An 18,240-nucleotide genomic window follows, 5' to 3' on the forward strand; every position below is an offset into this window, starting at 1 on the left:
TCCTTTAGATATTTCATCCTCTTCTTGAGTTCAGAGTGGTCTTTCCCAGTCTAAATAGAGTTTGCTCCAAGGCTGCATGCTGCTGTCCAGGCAGTGAGTGAGCAAGTGGCCATGGCCCCTGCCAGCTCCCCTGGCTCCACAGACGGTAATAATGGAGGTTGTAGGAACAGGGACGCAGAGTCACTCCTAGTTAAGGTTGCAAATTTTTTCCATGTGAGAGCATCTGATCTGCAATACATCGATCATAGAATCAAAAAGGGGAAATTAGACCCTGGATACAAACTGCATAACAGCGGTAGGGTCGGTCAGTTGAACACGCTTAGACGGTTTTGAAACGGGGAGCTTATACTTGTTACATAGTTTGAGATGAACGGTTACTATAAATAGAGAGAGAGAGAGAGAGAGAGAGAGAGAAAGAGAGAGAGAGAGAGAGAAGGTTTTAGACGTGGTGGGAGGTTACTCGTACAGAAATGGTATATAATAAATGAGATAGATGGTTCTGCCCACGGCGTGCATGCACGTTAACAGGCCATAATCTCTCCATAGGCGCGTTCTGCGTTGCATCCCACCACCACCAATTGCGTCTCTGGTCAATCCTCGGAAGTTTTTCCAGCCTCTCTCTCCTCATCACCAACTTCTCTCTCTCTCTCTCTCTCTCTCTCTATTTTCGTTCCGTGCACAAACACGCATCATTTCTCTTCCTCTGATTCTCTTGCCTATTTATCAGTGTATGTGTCTTCTCTCCTTTCTTATATGGTTTCTTTTAGATCTGTAACTTGCCGGTTTTTGGTTGCTCGGTTGATGGAAAAAGCATGTGTATCATGTGCAAGATCTTCCATGAAAAAAGAATTAATACGTTTTACATGCATATTCTATTGGAATTTTTCTGTTCTCGGCCTGTTTTCTTTAATGATCTCTTACAGGATTTTGACCCTGCAGGTGGTTATTGCGGCAGAGTTTCTTTTCCGATCATTTTGAAGATTCAATGTATATATCCATGGAAGTCGCATCTTCATAAGTTATATATCAGGGAGAGACCGTAGGGATTTGATGCGCTTGTAGAAGGTTCAAGATGTTCTGTTGCGGTGGTGGAGAAGAAGACTTTCAAGGCCCACAGATGAACCAATATTCCGCTCCACCAAGCGGCAGATCTTATGGTAAATAATTTTTAATGAAAATTTGATCTTATTTTCTTGTTTTCAGGTTACCTTATTTTTTTATTTGCTTGTCCTTCACGTTACCTATCATAACTACTATATGGTCGATTCAATTGCTAGTTGTATATTTGAGTTCATCTGCACCTCCTTTGATCGATTAGGTTTTGTAGGTTTTCCCGCATAATTGAAAAAACAGTTCACGAGAAAAGGAAGGTTTGGGTGCTTCCCATAACGGTGACAACTTTTTTGTTCACAAACCTTGTTCTTGTAAATATTGTCAAAAAAAAATTTGGGCTTCAGATTTCAGAAGCAATTAACTTCGTACTCTTGATAACCAACGAAAATATCAATTCAAAAGTTTACTTTTTTATAAAATTGTACACGAAACGCCAAAAACTTTGTAGAAGCATCTTTTTATTGGTTGATACTGCGACAATTTTTGATGTTTTGCAAAATATCTTGAAGTTTCCTTTTTCTTCGTTTTCTATTTTGATGGTAAAGCTTTCTTTTCTACCATGATTATTTCATGCTAATTGATATATATATATATATATATATATATATATATAACTCGTGTGCAAGTTTGGGATTGAATTTGTTATCAGTTTTACCGCCTAATAAAAGCTAAAGTGATTACCTAAAGCTGAAACATCAGCGGTGAGGAAGTAAACGCCACAAAACAGGTTATTTGGCAAAATGTACTTATTTCAGTATTTCAAGATCTTCACCGTTTCATTATTATAGGTTGCAAATGGATTGCACAGCATTTAGTAAAAGCATTGAATTTTTGGGATACATATTTTAGGATAGATTGTGTTAAGAAATATAATGCAATTATAAATACTGCTTCAAGATCCGATAATCTAATGTTAAGACCTAACTACACTAACGTTGAAACAGCATCATAGTGTTTTCACACATACAAAATGACGAAACTTCTAAAAATCAGATCCAGATCATTGGCAAGCCAGCATCTGTTGATGGCCGTGGTGGTGGCCCTCTTAACTCGTGGCTGAGGATTGCTCTTTAATTCTGCATATAGATTTTTACTTTTACGGCTATGCCTATAATCAAATAAACCGCACTGGAATCCAAGCCGCTGGGCTTTCTAGCTTCTACCGATGCCAACAATATCATTGGTGTTGTAGAAAGCAGGATGTTGCTTTAAGTTGTTGCCAAAGATGTGTTTGTTGAAATGCATGATGGCCCAAACTATGCAGATACGTAATGGCTCAAGTTAGGAGCATCATGTTACCTCCCCGGACTCCCATTTGTTCACACCCTACCCTTGGTGCATGGTGAAGGAATTTCCTTTTGGCTGCCCCTGGTTAAAAAGTCTTTGGGGAAAAGGAGCATCTCATGCCTGACTACAGTCTTCCTTCATCTGAATGAGGGATGTGGATGTTGCCAAACCAACTTTTTCCTATGCATCATGCAATTACATGCGCAAGCAGGTTATGATTATGTGTTTCCTCCGTTCGTCAAATCTGCATGTTTTCTTTCTTGCGTACGCTCACATCTGTAGTTTCCTCCTTCGTGAGCTGGAGATAATGTTCGCTGTGAATTTGTGCACTTAGTGAACTACTGTACCAGATGATGATGGACTGATGGTGGTATGTTTCACTAATATGGATGGACCAAGAAACTTTGTTGCAAGTCCTTGGCAACTAAAAAGCCTTGTTTAGCATGATAAACCAGAAGCTTAATTTGTTCTTGATTTTAGATATCCACTTCGTTTGACACAAGAACATGAAGATGGAATCTCCAGGTTACTCAAACAATACTTCATTGTGTTCACCAGTATGTTCGATGTCAAGCCGATTCTTTCTATCGACCCCGAGAGCACAGCGATATGTCCATGATGGGGAACTTGTTTGACTGGCCTATATTCGATTGGAGTGACGTTGTTATTGTCTATCTCTTTTTTTTTCTTAATTTTTCAGCAATTTATGTTAAATTCCAATTCATAATTCACTGTTACTTGTGCGCTTGTTGCCTCTATTCAGGAAGTGAGAGAGAATCAAAGGGCCCTGCTGCAGCTAAGAGCAGTGCACCAGCAAAGGTTTTACCAATTGAGACCCCTGCCTTGCCATTGGAAGAGTTGAAGAGAATCACAGGGAATTTCGGAGATAAGGCTTTGATTGGTGAGGGATCATATGGCCGCGTTTTTGGGGGAACTCTCAAAGATGGTCAGGCTGCCGCAATAAAGAAGCTTGACCCCAGCACCTCCCAAGAGCCTGATTCTGACTTTGCAGCGCAGGTTAGATTGTTGCTATTCCCTGTTCATCTCAAACTGCTATTTTGCTACTTCCTACTGGTCAAATATATGTACTCTCCTATCCCATTCTTCCCAGATAGCGTCATCCATAACTTATTATAACCATTCCATTTACTTCTATATTACCTTACTCTGACTTTGAAGATTTGGCGTAACTTTTGCTGTATTTGCTCTCCAGTTGTCTGTTGTCTCAAGACTCAAGCATGAGAACTTTGTTCAGTTGGTGGGATACTGTTTGGAGGCAGATAACAGGATTTTGGTTTATCAGTTTGCAACAATGGGATCTCTACATGATGTCTTGCACGGTATATCAATTGAAGCTTTTCTCACAGCTTGCTCATTTCAAGTATCGGTTACGAATGGAACACCGCAGAAAGTGAAGGAAGTAACAAATTTCTTCTGCCCAAATGCCAGTTGCCAAATGTAATCAATCACGTGGCATGCATAAACACAAACACACCGGGGAAGGACATTTAAGCACTAAAATTAAAAATAACATGGTTATCTATTTGCAGTCCAATCTAAGCTGAAGATAAGTCTATAGTTGTTACTTCAGCAATTTGACTATAGAGTTTGATTTCTTCAGTATCATGCTCTCGTTCAATTGCAGAGTTAAATGTAAAAAATATCTTATCAGTGTTTTTTTCTTTTCAAGTAATACATCTGTATCGTCTGCTTTGGCGAATATTACATGCGTATTTTGAGGCCTGATAAATGTGACTTAAAAGATGAGAGTATTTTGAATCTACATTATAATAATGACATGCTTTTGTAATGTTAACTGACGCATATTAGCCGCCAGTATTTTGTCAGTAATATTTGTGTATACCAACTGAAATAATTGTGAGGCAAATGTTACTTTATAAATCCTTTTATGTTTCATAGCTTCATTTGTTTCTCATTACGTCTTTATGGTAAACTTATATGACTACAGGCAGGAAAGGTGTGCAGGGAGCTGAGCCAGGCCCTGTTCTTGACTGGAGTCAAAGAGTGAACATCGCCTATGGTGCAGCTAGAGGCCTTGAGTATCTTCATGAGAAGGTTCAGCCACCCATTGTCCACCGTGATGTCAGATCTAGCAACGTTCTGCTGTTTGACAATTTCAATGCAAAGATTGCTGATTTTAATTTGACGAACCAATCTCCAGATACTGCAGCTCGCCTTCATTCCACTCGTGTCTTGGGAACATTTGGTTATCATGCTCCGGAGTAAGTACTATTGCTTCCTGATTGTGACCATATGAGTTCAGAAATGTTCAGATAAGCAACCTGTTATCCAGTCCTTTATCCTTGTACATTTTTAGCAGTTCTGGTTACTTTGAGACTGCGCAACAAGTATCCAACCGCTTACACTCTCACCTCTTGTATTTACTCAATTTCACTATAAATTTGTTGAAGGACTAAAAAAACTTAATCGTGTCATAAGTTCTAAATTCTTTAATTAAAAAAATCTCAATTTTAAAGCTTCCGCCTCTGTCCATTTCACTTCAGAAACCCTCAAGTAATTAAACAACCGACTGCATGCTAAAGTGCTTGTTTCTTCTGCTCTTCTGCTGTCAAAAAGGAAGATTTCCATGCAGTTGCGCAGATACAAAAGTCCCGTATATGTAGTTAAACATGAGAAATTGATTCAATCGGATGAATGAAACTCTTAAAACGTACTGTTACAGGATTTAACTGATATGCTTGAGTTATGGCTCCACTAGCAAGCAATAAAACATGGCTAGCATATGGAAAATGAGACTTCCAACTTCTCCTGGCTGCAGGTATGCAATGACTGGTCAGATTACACAGAAGAGTGATGTCTACAGTTTTGGAGTCGTTCTTCTGGAGCTCTTGACTGGCAGGAAGCCAGTGGATCACACAATGCCTAAAGGGCAACAAAGTCTTGTTACATGGGTATGTTAGTTTGTATTCAAGCGCTCTCCTTTGAAGAACTATCTGCAAGTTCAATTTTGTTCTGCTTTGCAGGCTACTCCACGATTGAGCGAAGATAAAGTAAAGCAATGTGTAGATCCCAAGCTAAATAACAATTACCCTCCCAAGGCTGTCGCGAAGGTAATCCCATCCTCCTTTGTTAACTTTGATATGAATATTAGTTTGGTACCTTAATTGTTCCACACTGCCACAACAGATGTAAACAATTGTGTGCAAGAAAAAGCACAGACCAGCTGATGCTAAAGCACATTGCACATGAATGAGTCCACAGATGTGTATACAATAGAGTTGTCAAGAAAGGAGTCACATAGGGACCTATTTGTGAGATGGAAACAAAGATGAGATTTTTATGCTCATACAGAATAGGAAAGTGCAGTATGCTTACACACACACACGTGAATGCATGCTCATTAGACGTATTGGTTGGCCACATCCCTAAGCACATATACAACTTGCAAAAAACAAAGAAACAGGGAAAGGATATAGGCTGATCTTGGAAGATTCATATAATGTTGTTGGTTGAACTTGAGAGAGTACAGCTCTTGCTTCCTCCATGAATCTAAAAGTACTCAAGCAGTTATGAAACAATCACGTGCCATGATGATACTGAAAGCTATTATAGATAGCGTTAAATATTATACTGTCATAATTATGCCCAAAGGCAACTTGGAGTCGCAGAATTTAGCTAGGATATATTCAAGGAACAGAGTGGTATATTGCCACCTAATCAATATTCAATGCAAAATAGTTCAAGTTTTGCCAGAATGAACTCAGAATTTTGTCAAGCTTTTCACAGAGCGAGTTTGAACAAAACTCAGGAAGAATCATCTTGGAAGCAATGTTGGAACCCCTTTGTCATACTTCCCGACTACGAGCATGCTACTTCACTTGTGGCCTTGACTTGCATATGATTATTCCCATGGGAATCCAACTATGACTGCACACATGGCAGCTCCAACCTGCTTCACTGCTTCAACCTCTTTGGAGGATATGATACTCTAATTCAAGTCATTCAACAATATATGTGATGAGCAGTGAGTTGAAAATTAAAGCTTGAAGCTAGAGAAATGATTTTTCAGGGAACTAGTTATTTACAGGCAAGCCAGAGTTTCTAGTGATTCTGGCAAACATATATGGCATATTTCATTAGTTGGAAGCACAATTTAGTTGTTCAAGGACCTCAAACATTAGATATTAGGTAGACTATTGGACATTTGGTCTTACATAGGGCCATTTTTGAGCTAAACTACTTTATCCCTGCCCTCCCCAGACTCCTAGTTCTTTAAAGCATACAGAAGAAGGTCATAGTTAGGATCTAGGATCTCAATTATGCACCAATGGCAAGATGTGCATACAATTTTCTGAAAATTGGCCTATAGATTGCTTGCTAAGTGCTTTATAAATTGATTACAACGAAATTCTTTTTGTTTGGGCAGATGGCTGCTGTTGCTGCACTGTGTGTCCAGTATGAAGCTGATTTTCGCCCCAACATGACAATTGTCGTCAAGGCACTACAACCACTTCTCAGCTCAAGACCTGCAGGACCTGAATGATTACATGTAATAAATTTTAATGGACTGCGCCCCAATATTTTATGATAATGATGATACATTCAACTTTAGTATTCCTAGCTTTTCATTAGCAGTTCATATCTCAGTTGCAATCCAGGTGTTTCTTTTTTTTTGGGAGTTCCATGCATTATATCTGAGTCTGTGCAAGTAGATGGAAATGGCGGCTTCACTTGTCACTGTGCCATGGATGTCATTATTTACTAGCAGTGCAGGCTAGCCTCAACATCGTGCCACCACGGAAGTCCTGTCTTTTGGCCAACCAAGTGGGTGGAAGCCAGTGAACTAATTGATCTGTACTGTTTTGGCGATCTACGCAACGTTCTTGTTTATCGTCTTGTACCGTTAGCAAGTAACTAAGATAATCTACTCATGGTCTATTTGTAAAGATGCTAATGGATTGGATCCACATGTAATGTGTGCCAAGATAATGTACCTGGGCCAAACCAGATACTCGAAGCACAACCAGGATTCTGACTGCTGAGTCATTGCTTTCAATGACAAATGCAAGGTTGGATTCTTGTCGTGCTACGTCACTAATCAAATTCTTGGCCTAATTGAGGCCGTACATCACACCTGCACAAATAGCCAGGAGAATGGATACCAATCGAGCTCACTTGACAGTAAAGAAAAAGGATATTGTTCTTTATGGTCCCAAACCTAGATAAAGACCTTGAGGTCACCATGTTTGGATGCATAACCAAGATTTTTATTACATTAAAATCTTAGGAGTTTTAGACCGTTTAATTTTGGTTTCTTTCGAGTTCCTATTTGTGCATACAAATCAAACGGTATGCTTGAAGCCATGAAGGTTACACGTTAAGTTAGGAAAAGGGCGTAAATAATAATATTTTTTACAGTGAAATTGCACCATTTTATTGCAATCACATTGTACCACGTCTTAGTCCAAATCCTCATCGAGGCATATTGTGCATAGTTGTTATAATAGAAGCCTTGTTCATCTGCTAGAGTACTTTGGTCATTTGCCACTATGCACATATTTTTCATAAAGACTTAGGGTCGCATGAACCTAAGCTAGCATTTCATTCATGTTTACATGAACCCAGTAGGCTCGGACCTAGACTCAACCCACTTAAGTTGCCACTGAACCACAGTTTCCAAAAATAGCATTGAGACTGAGCCTATAAACTTGTGTCCAACCTAGGGTTTATTCCATTTTCAAAACTAAACCTAGCGCATGTCCATCACAAGTAACCCCAGCTTGAACAAGCCCAGTTGAGCTAGGTTCAGGTTCACGCCATTTTCAGATCTCAATTCCATATTCAAATCTCATATCCAAGTTTCATTTCCATAACTAGATCTCACATCCAATTTTCAGGTCAGTAATCTATTTTCATAGATCCAGATCCATTATTTCAAATTCCAGACCTTTGCATTAGATCATGATTCAGATTCTTGTATCATATCTCAATCCATCTTTTATAATATTCTTTAGTTTTGCATCTAGATCTAGGTCTTAATATCAAACCTAGATCTAAGACCTGTGTGTGAGCTTAATGCACATTATATGTCAATAATCCATCATGATTTTCTCACTTCAAGGTTAATGTCAATTTGTACAAAAGAACATGAATCATGTGAAGTTATATGTTGAGCACATCAGCTCAAACGAAATTGGAATAGGTATTTGTATGTGGTCGTAATGAACATTTTTCTATTGAATATCTGTCTTAAATTATGCTTTAAATGTGTGTTTTGTCTTATTCATATTCTTGCAACGTTGGTTCTCTATGCTGAATGTCAATCCCAAGCGTTCATCATGGATCAATTAACACTTCTTCATCCAACATTGCTTTTCACAAAATCTAACAGGTTAAGTATATGAGATCATAGGAACGTTTTTTTGACTTAAAAGTTCTCTATGCTAAATGTCAATCCCAATCTTTTATCATGGATCAATTAACACTTCTTTATCCAACATTGCTTTTCACAAAATCTAACAGGTTAAGTAAATGAGATCGTAGCGAATGTTTTTTTTTTTTTTTTCACTGAAAACACATTTTATAATATGCTTGCGAGTTATGGAAGAAGAAAAGGAGGGTAGAAGTTTAGTCGTATATCCATTCTCTCAAGGAGGATCGACACATCCCCACCCAAAAACACTATAAAGGGAGTAATGCAACCCCCCTTCCATCCCCCCCCCCCCCCCCCCTTCTCTCTATACACATAATTCGAGTTTACTAGAATCCACATATTTTTGGCATAATTTCAAAGTGGTACTCAAAAAGGCTTGGCTCAAAGGAAATCAAATTTTTTAGAATGTTTGGTCTAAGTCTTGGTTCAGGCTGCAGTGCCATTCAACATAGACTCAACCAAGCTAAGTGCAAAGGTTGTGGGAGCAGGCTCAGTCAGGTATCCAGGTTCAGGTAATTTCTTTTTCTCTCCTCTTTCTTTTCTTATGTGCAATTGAGTTCTTTTTCTTTCTTTTCTTTTCTTTTATGCATGTTTTAATTTAATTTTTTTCTTGCTTAGTTCCTATGTTTTCTTTATTTACTTTAGTAATGCTCTAGCTTAATTTTTGTTTTTCTAGAATAGATTTAATTTAATGTCAATAGGCTAAACTTATGGGTCAGATATTCCCCTCTTATCCCTCTCTATTTCTTTTAATTTCATATTTGACGTTTAGTTATTTCTTCATTTGAAATTATGCATGTAGATAATTTCTCTTATTTTTTCATTAACCATTCATGCTTAGTTATTTTAAATATGCCCCTAAATCACAATGCACCCACGTACCCACATGTTTGAAACTACATCAGGTCAGCCTAGTAGCTTACTCTGTGGTGTTAGCCCCAGTATGTGAACACCTGGATTCAGAGTAGTCCTTATGCATGACCATATTCAAAATCTTAGCTTTTCTATAAAATGTTTTCAAAATCAAGTTCTTCAAATGGCTTCAAGAACCCTAAATCGTGTAGGTGTGTGGAGTTCAAACTTAGTCTAAGCCCTCTAAGACATAAATCATAACTGGTCTTAGAGTACACTATCTATGAGCCAAGTGTCATGGCCTAGACCTAGCCAATCTCTATAGAACTCATCAATACAAGATGATAAAGCACATATTATGAATTGTGTGACTTGACTAGGACCAAACCCTCCTACTCCATTCAAGCTCATTCCTAAGTAGGTTCAAACCTACCTTAGTCAGGAGTGAGCCCAATTCCCTTTGCCCAGCCTGCCTTAATTATCTAAATCTTAGTCCAATTGGACTAGTTTGAATCATGAAATCTAGAGTGGTCTTAATGATTCTGAATTTAATTAGATAGAATTTGCATCTAAGTATAGTATTTTGGATTTCAGATTTTTTATCCTGGATATTGGATTATAAATCTTAGTTTTTGAATCTCGGATAAGAGATTTTGGACTTTAGATATGTTGGATCATGGATATTGGATTCTGAACCTTGTACACTAAACTGTAACTCGATTCACAAGGAATTGGATTAAGAATCAATGACTTTGAATCATGATTTAGAGGATTAAATCTTAGATACAAGACCAAGATTTACTGGATTTTAGACCTCCAAGTTAGGATTATGAGTTTCAGCTTCATTTCATGATATCTTAGACCTCCATAATATTTTCTATCTAAAATTGAGAGCAACAACTTCATTAAAATTTCCTGGATCATGATTTGAAAATAGTTTTGGTTCTCTTTTTCCCCTAATAGGTCCATGTACCTCCTGAAACCCAGTAAAAAAATGGACTCTAGGTCTACATGGCCTAGTTTCACATGCACCATATTAAACTTAGCACATGAATTTGTCAGTGATGATGCAAACATGAACAGACATCAACTTGATTTCTACTTCTTCACCAGTCCATCTCTAAGATACACTTAGACTTTAAAACATGCATGATTTTAAGATCTCTAAGATCTCTAAGATCCACTTAGTCTTTGGTATGATTATCCTTGGTAAAGGTGCTAATAATTGTCAAATGTCATACCGATAGGTTGGATCCCGTCTCTCGAAATCCCACATAAGGAAACAAAGGCAAGTACAGGTAATTACATCTCATTTATATGGTCTGCATGTAAAATGAAAATTTTATATGTAAACAATTGGTGGCATTCATTATGGGACCTATCACTATCGAACTAGACAAAAACTGTTCCAATTTTCTATGCTCATGATGTCATCCCTCCCTTAGAGCCACTCAGGTATCCTCATGATGTATGCGTGTATTTCTAATGTGCATTAGGACTTAGAATTGAAAAAGATTTTTCATGCTCACTTATATATAAGATTATATATTATTCTCTCTCAATATAGGGGTTGTTTGATACTATGTTTGCTTTTCTTTCTGATTTTAACTCTTTTCTTAAGCCACATTGCATTAGAGCCAATTGATTGTGCATGCTCTCACATATTTTAAAATTTTCCTTTTACCTTTATGTCTCAATCATTATGTCGTGGAAGACCTTTTTGTATGCATTAGCTTGAGGTGAGCCTAGACCAACTCATTGGAGGGAGGTATTGGCCCTCCCCTCACCCCTATTGAGACATTAGTCTGGTATATAGGTGAATGATTAAGGAGAACGAAGACCCTTTACCCTTATAACCATGTATGGAGGAGTCTATGTCATGCACTTTGGATTTCTTATCAAGGTGTATGGGCATATCTGATATATGGAACAACTATTCTCAAATCCTAGATATCTAGTTTAGGTGACCAAGCTATTTTTCAACATTTGCATGATAGAGCCATGTCTTTCGGGAGTGTTTTTTGATGCATTCTGTGTATGTTTCAATTGACTATATTATTGTCACTTTTATATTTACCACATTTTATCAACACCATGCACCAGTTTTTTCATAAAAAATTAGATGGACTTTGCAAAAAGAAACCTTATCTTTCTATGTCAAAATCATCCAAGATTTTCTTCTCCTATGTTGTCTTTTAGGGTCCCTTCAACTTATCAAAGTCAAAATTGTCATTCATTTGGAACCTCCTATTGGATCGACCCTGACTGGTATTGTCTCATCACCTAGTCTGGCCATCATTTATTTGTGTGTCCATTTACATGTTTGCCCTAATCCACACTATGTCATTTTTATTAGTCACTATGATCACGATATTTTTTGGTGGCCACATTGTACATTTCTTCTTAAAGGTGACCCAAATACTAGGTTCATTATTGCAAATGGACTTGCGCTAGGCTGGTACCCACAGTGGTTTGAGCAATTTGTGGAGGTTTTTCCCCCCACGTAGATGACTGTGGTGTGGAAACAGTGGCATTATCAGCGAGTCGTCAGATCAATAGCCACATGATACATGCTTTGTTGAAAGGTGGAACCCATATTAATCCACATTTTCGTTTCCTTTTGGAGGGATGGTGCCTTTCATGAACAAGTTTACTTACGTCTTGGGTCTACAAGAGCTAGTAGGACATCCCAAAGAGTCAATATTTGTCACCAATTCCAAAGTCATCAACTACAAGGACCTGCTATATATGCTTACATGCATCAAGAGCTAGGACCTCAAGAAGAAGGAGATCAATCTTTCTTTAGACTGGTGGACTTTCATGCACATTTTGGAGGCTTAACAGAGATGATGAAGGCCAGATCGCCCAATCTACAACACAGGACCAAGGAGGTGATATAATCTACACGGCAGGATTCACTGCCTTCTTCGAAGGACAGGGCACTATGGATTATGTGTTCTCCAACTATTTAAGATGTAGGGGAACATCAAGACTCGGTGACTTTCACTTGCCATGGCTGGTCTTGCATTTCTTTTCAAATGACTCACTCGGTTTGTCATGGGAGACTCTAACATGATAGACGACTACCTCTTGTTTCTTATATGAGTGATTAAATATAAGCTTGTCATCCAAAAGGTTCGAGTTTTCATGCCCACATGCAACAACCTTTTATCACTACATGCATATAGGCATGTATTAGATGACCTGGTCGAGGAGTGCATTGTCCATGATTTTTTCTACAGGAAGGAGCAGGTGGCTCGTTACACAAACCATGACAGGAGGAACAATATTCTTTTCAGCGGTGTGTGGCATAGATCTCTAAGAGGCAGATGGACTTTTATATGATCAAAGGAGACTACAACATAATCGCAGATTTTAATCTTGACAACAAGGAGTGGCAGGATATTTGTAGTCTGGTTGAGGTAGCTTGGTCCTCTGTTGGGATTGAGATCTTTGTGTATGGGAACCAGCTAGGTCTAATGAAGTGGTGGGAGACTATCTGTCCCACTTCATATTGACATTTGAGTCTTTGTTATGAAAATATTTACCATTTAATGATATTTTGATCTTTCATTTTTCTTCCATTTTGCCAATAAATATATGTCTTCTCCTTTCATGTTCCCAAAATAATGTTATTTTTACCTCTTTTCCAAGCTAACATGTTCTTTTTAGGTAAAATATTTATAAGGATTTATCATATCTCCCCATGCAATGTTGCAAGGTAAAAAGGAGAGAGAGCACCTGAGAATCAGGAGGAAATGAAAAATCTTCCTTAGGTGGACCCTACATTTATGCCGGCAATACAAAAAATGATCCAGCAGATGATGAATCAAGTTGTGTTAGTAGGACCAAGTAACAAGAATTTTGAAGGCTCCATCATGGACAAGCAGCCTGAGATCTCCATAAGATGTGTCACAATTCCAATCTAGACCCATATTGAGGAAATGAAAAAGGTTGTTTGATGGATTTAGAACAAGGGCAAAACAACTTAGTCTAGATGGGACCATCTGTGAATGGCTGGATGATGAGGACCTTGAGAAACTCTCAAGAAAATTCAACAAGTTCAAAGGAATGAATAACCCACACATACATCTATCAATATTCTTTGCCAAATGTGAGAAGTTTTGTGACAACAATAAGGCATTGTGCATTCGTTTCCCTTGAAGCTTGGAAGGTGATGCCACTTAATGGTACTTAGAGACCATTGACTCAACCTAACTGAGGAAATTTAATGCAGTGGTCAATGCCTTCATTGAAAAATGTGAGCCAAATTTGTCAGTCATGCCAACTATCAACACCCTTATAAACCTCCGGTAAGAGTCTAAAGAATCAGCCAGGGAGTATATCCATAGATGGCAGACATCAAGTTTAAAGCTTCATACTCTAGTGCCAAAAGTCCACCCTTTAACCATGATCCTTGAGGATTTTCAAAAGCACGTCCGCCACCATCTTGTAGTACATTTTTTGAATGCACATTTTAAGATCTGGCCAAAAAATCAGCGCATATCGAGATTGCCATCAAGAATGGCTACTCCATACAGAAATAGGCTAGAGCAGTAATAACAAAAAGAAAAACTACAAGAACTCAAATAAAAATCATGTTCATGCCCTCTTTGTTAACAAGGACTCAGCTATCAATGCATAGCCCAACCAGCCAAGTCAGCAGCATGGCTATAATGGCAAGGGAGACAACAAGAAAGAGAAAAAACCATAGTCCAATAGTAGCAGTGATAAAAATCCAACCTAGACGCGAGGCGAGAAATTCACTCATAGTAGAAAAAAGAGGAGATTCTAAAGTATCTCTTAGCAGAAGGTCTTTGTCACTTACCACATATATCAGATCGTCAAGAAATGAAGCAGAGAAGAAAGGACCAATTCTGCAAGTTTCATCATGCTTTGAGTCATAGCACAAAAGACTATATACTGTTCAAGCACATTATTCAAGATTATATTCAAAAAGATCTATTTACTGAGGACATCACTCTAGAAGTATAGAAAGACCCATTCAGGAACCATGACAAGGACACAATTTTCGTAGTCGATGACATGGCCAGGACCATATTAGGCCACACATAAGAAGTGGTGGTTATGGCAGTCAAAATAGACCTATGCAAAAGCAGCTAGACTTCATCTAAGCCCTCAGCAAGAAAGTGACGACAATAAGAATCAAAGCTACAGTGTTCATGCCCATCAAAAAGCTAGTATATAAGTTGAAAGAGACAACTACAATTACCAAGTCTCATCTCAAGGTGTCTCAATAGGGGATTAAAAGAGAGGATAAAAATGACCATGACCGAGTTGATGGTTTATCTTAGAGTTTGTGAGGCTTTGTAGATCACCATGACCGAGTTTGTGAGGCTTTGTTGATGCCATGGCATGAACATCCTACATGTCCTAATAAATGGAGGAAGAAATCTGAACATCTGCCAGAAGATGACTGCCAGAGCCTTGGGCCTTAAAGATGACCATTACATGTCTAATGATATGACAATCTATGACTTTGACTGTAATAAAAGGACGATGAAATGAAAGATATATTTGGACTTGCATGTTAACTTCATTGTTCATTCAGTCCTCTTCTATGTGGCGGATGTGTGACCATCTTACAACCTACTACTCAGATTGTCATAGATCTATGAGGCAAACACTATACCATCCACTTTGCATTACTGCAGTAAATGGAGTCGTGGATACACTATTACAACGGTCTTGGCTGAACATCTTGAGGAAAGTCTTCCATCACCCATGATTCATCGCTTGCATGCACTATTGAAATGCCAAGCGTCCAGCACCCCTGATAAGGCATATCTAAAAGATAACCTTGACTACTTAGACATGAATGAGTTTGAGATCACATAGCAGGTCAACATGGTCAAAAGGAGGGGGCCCGACTTTCTACAAGCTTGGAGGCTGAATCAATGAGATAGCTATCAAGGACATCTTTTGTATGAAGTTTTTGCAAAACTATTAAAAGAATTTCATCTAACGATCAAGTGGGATACAAGCCCTACACAAGTTTGAGAGTTAATGAAGCTAACATCAATGAACCTATCAGCAGCAGAGCCTGACAAGGGCACAATAGGCTTCGGTTACAAGAGTAAGACCACCAAAGTAAAAGCCAATGAATAGTCCAAGAAGAAACAAGGAGCCTAAAGAGAATATCATTGTCATTATTTCATTTTTCCTTGCCTTTTCGATGACTTATTGTAGGGATGGTGGGGCCCCCCATTCTTTCAAATTTATCAATAAAGTTCAACAAGTTTTTCCATACCCCTATGCCTCTCTATATTCTCATTCTCATTATTTATTTACTATGCACATTTAGCTTATTTTCTTCTCACATTCTTTACAAGATCAAGATGGCCTTCAAACTCATCTGCAAATAGGTCATCAATTGCAAGATCAGGCAGCAGAAGAATTTGCATGTCTATGAGATTAAAAAACAAGCAGAAACAGTTCAACAGGTAGAACTAGTCCAACAAACAAAACTGCCAGATTCACAGCTAGATTCTATAAATTGGCTAAATTACAAAAAAATCAACTACCAACCCTACTAAACAAATCCCACCAAGGAGGTGAACAATGGGACCACAAAAGATCAAAAATGGTATAGGTTGGTGTGAACTTGGATTCAGAAGAAGAAGAAAATCTTGTTCATTTTCTGAAAAGCTATAAAGAAGTTTTAATCTAGATATATGAACACATGCTAGGATTGAACCCAAACTAATGGAATACAGACTGATCTTGAAACTTGGGAGCCATCCAGTCAAGTAGAAATTGAGTAAACTGGACCCATGAGTTGAAGATAAGGTCAAAGAAAGAATGGAAGATCTGCTGAGAGCCAAGTTTATCAAAATCATTGACTATCTTGAGTGGCTAGCCGACATAGCAGTTGTACCAAAGAAAAATAGGAAGGTCTATATTTGCATTGACTTCAGAAACCTCAATAAGGCCACACTAAAAGATGAATAGCCTTTGCCCAATATCAATCTATTAGTTGACAGCATAACCAGCCATGTCATGTTTTTTCATGGATGGACACTTTAGCTATAGTTAGATCAAGTTAGCACCTAAAGATCAACCCAAGACATCATTTACCACTCCTTGAGGTTGTTTCTGCTATATAGTGGTGTCGTTTGGGCTGAAGAATGCGGGTGCAACATATCAAAAAGTTATGGCAACCATTTTCATGATCAAATGCACTAGTTCATGGAGACATACGCATATAATATTCTAGTAAAGTCCAAGTTGTGTCAAGGTCATATTGGCGTTTTGACTCAAGTTTTTGATAGGTTGCTCCAAAACAAGTTGAGATTAAGTCCCCAAATGTGCATATTTAGCATTGAATTAGGCAAATTCTTGATGTATATGATAAGCAAATGGTCATTGAAGTGGGCCCTACTAAAGCCAAATCTATCATCAACATGTTAGGCCCAACCACTTTTAATGAACTATGGAGTTTGCAAGAGCGGATGCAAGCAATTTCATGTTTTATTTGCAATCTAGCTCTTATATGCAAGCCATTCAATCAACTTCCTAGAAATGGCATCAAGTTCGAGTGTGGCCCATAGTATCAAGAATCATTTGAATGCATCAAGACATATCTACTCAATCCACTAATTTTAAAGCCACCAATCTTGGGACACCACTACTGGTATACATTTTTGTTAACAACTCTTTCTATGAAGGACTTTTAACATGATACAAAGAAGGAAACTAAATTGAAGATGCCATATATCATGTCTGCAAGACCTTCGTTTAATATGAGAAGAAATACTCAAATAACATGTCACTCTCTTGTTTGGATGTGTCAAAAATTAAGACATTATCTACTTTCATGTGAAGTTAAGGTTGTCTCAAGGTTAAATCCACTCAAGTATATTTTAGAGCAACCATTTCTCACAAGAAGAATCGCTAAATGGCAAGTACTACTAATGCAATATGGCTTGGAGTACATTTATCAGAAACCCATCAAGGGACAAGCTTTGGCTGATTAGTTAGCGGACTTCCTATTTGCTGAAGAGCTAAAGGACGATGATGATTTTTCATATGAGCAAGTCTTACATATTCAAACTACTCAGTCATAGACAATGTTTTTTGATGGCTCCAAGAACATGGTTGGAACATGTTTTGAGATTCTTCTACTCACCCCCGAGAAGGAGATGATCCCTTATTCTCTTAGACTTGGATTCACATGCACTGAGAACATGGCCGAATAAGAAATTCGATTCATGGACTCAAGATGTTGTTCAATTTTAATGACATAAAGGTCTATAAGTATCATGATTCTCTACTTATTGTAAACCTAGTCAATGAAAAAAGAAAGATAAAATATTCTAAGTTAACACCATATCGGGAAGTCACTCGAGCCTTGGTACAAAAATTCAAGGAATTCGAGATATTTCATGTCAAGAGGGAGTTCAATCAACTCTCAAATGGTCTGTCCAGTCTAAGATCCATTACTACATTCAAGAAAAATGAGCCATGCAGAGCTTTCGAGATTGAGAGATTGACTCAATCTTTGTGTCACCCAATAGAACAAATAAATCAAGTTGAATCAAATGAAAATCCTC

At 38.0% G+C, this 18,240-nt stretch overlaps 1 protein-coding gene across 4 annotated transcripts; it reads left to right on the forward strand.

The window, feature by feature from the left end:
* The first annotated feature begins 458 nt into the window (after nt 1-458).
* LOC116263727 (probable protein kinase At2g41970) lies at nt 459-7,239 on the forward strand. Of its 4 annotated transcripts, XM_031643474.2 has the most exons (9): nt 459-728; nt 940-1,157; nt 3,164-3,417; nt 3,614-3,740; nt 4,370-4,643; nt 5,201-5,333; nt 5,406-5,492; nt 6,809-6,931; nt 7,041-7,237. In XM_031643474.2, the coding sequence occupies exons 2-8, from the start codon at nt 1,073-1,075 to the stop codon at nt 6,923-6,925; spliced, it is 1,077 nt and encodes a 358-aa protein (XP_031499334.1). In that variant the 5' UTR covers nt 459-728; nt 940-1,072; the 3' UTR covers nt 6,926-6,931; nt 7,041-7,237. The 4 variants fall into 4 exon arrangements, with proteins under 4 accessions (XP_031499334.1, XP_031499332.1, XP_031499336.1 ...); XM_031643472.2 differs by having other exon boundaries at nt 6,809-7,239; XM_031643476.2 differs by having other exon boundaries at nt 463-589; nt 6,809-7,239.
* Nucleotides 7,240-18,240: the final 11,001 nt, after the last annotated feature.

The sequence above is a fragment of the Nymphaea colorata genome, chromosome 11 (assembly GCF_008831285.2).
Source record: "Nymphaea colorata isolate Beijing-Zhang1983 chromosome 11, ASM883128v2, whole genome shotgun sequence".
NCBI classification, from domain to species: Eukaryota; Viridiplantae; Streptophyta; class Magnoliopsida; order Nymphaeales; family Nymphaeaceae; genus Nymphaea; species Nymphaea colorata.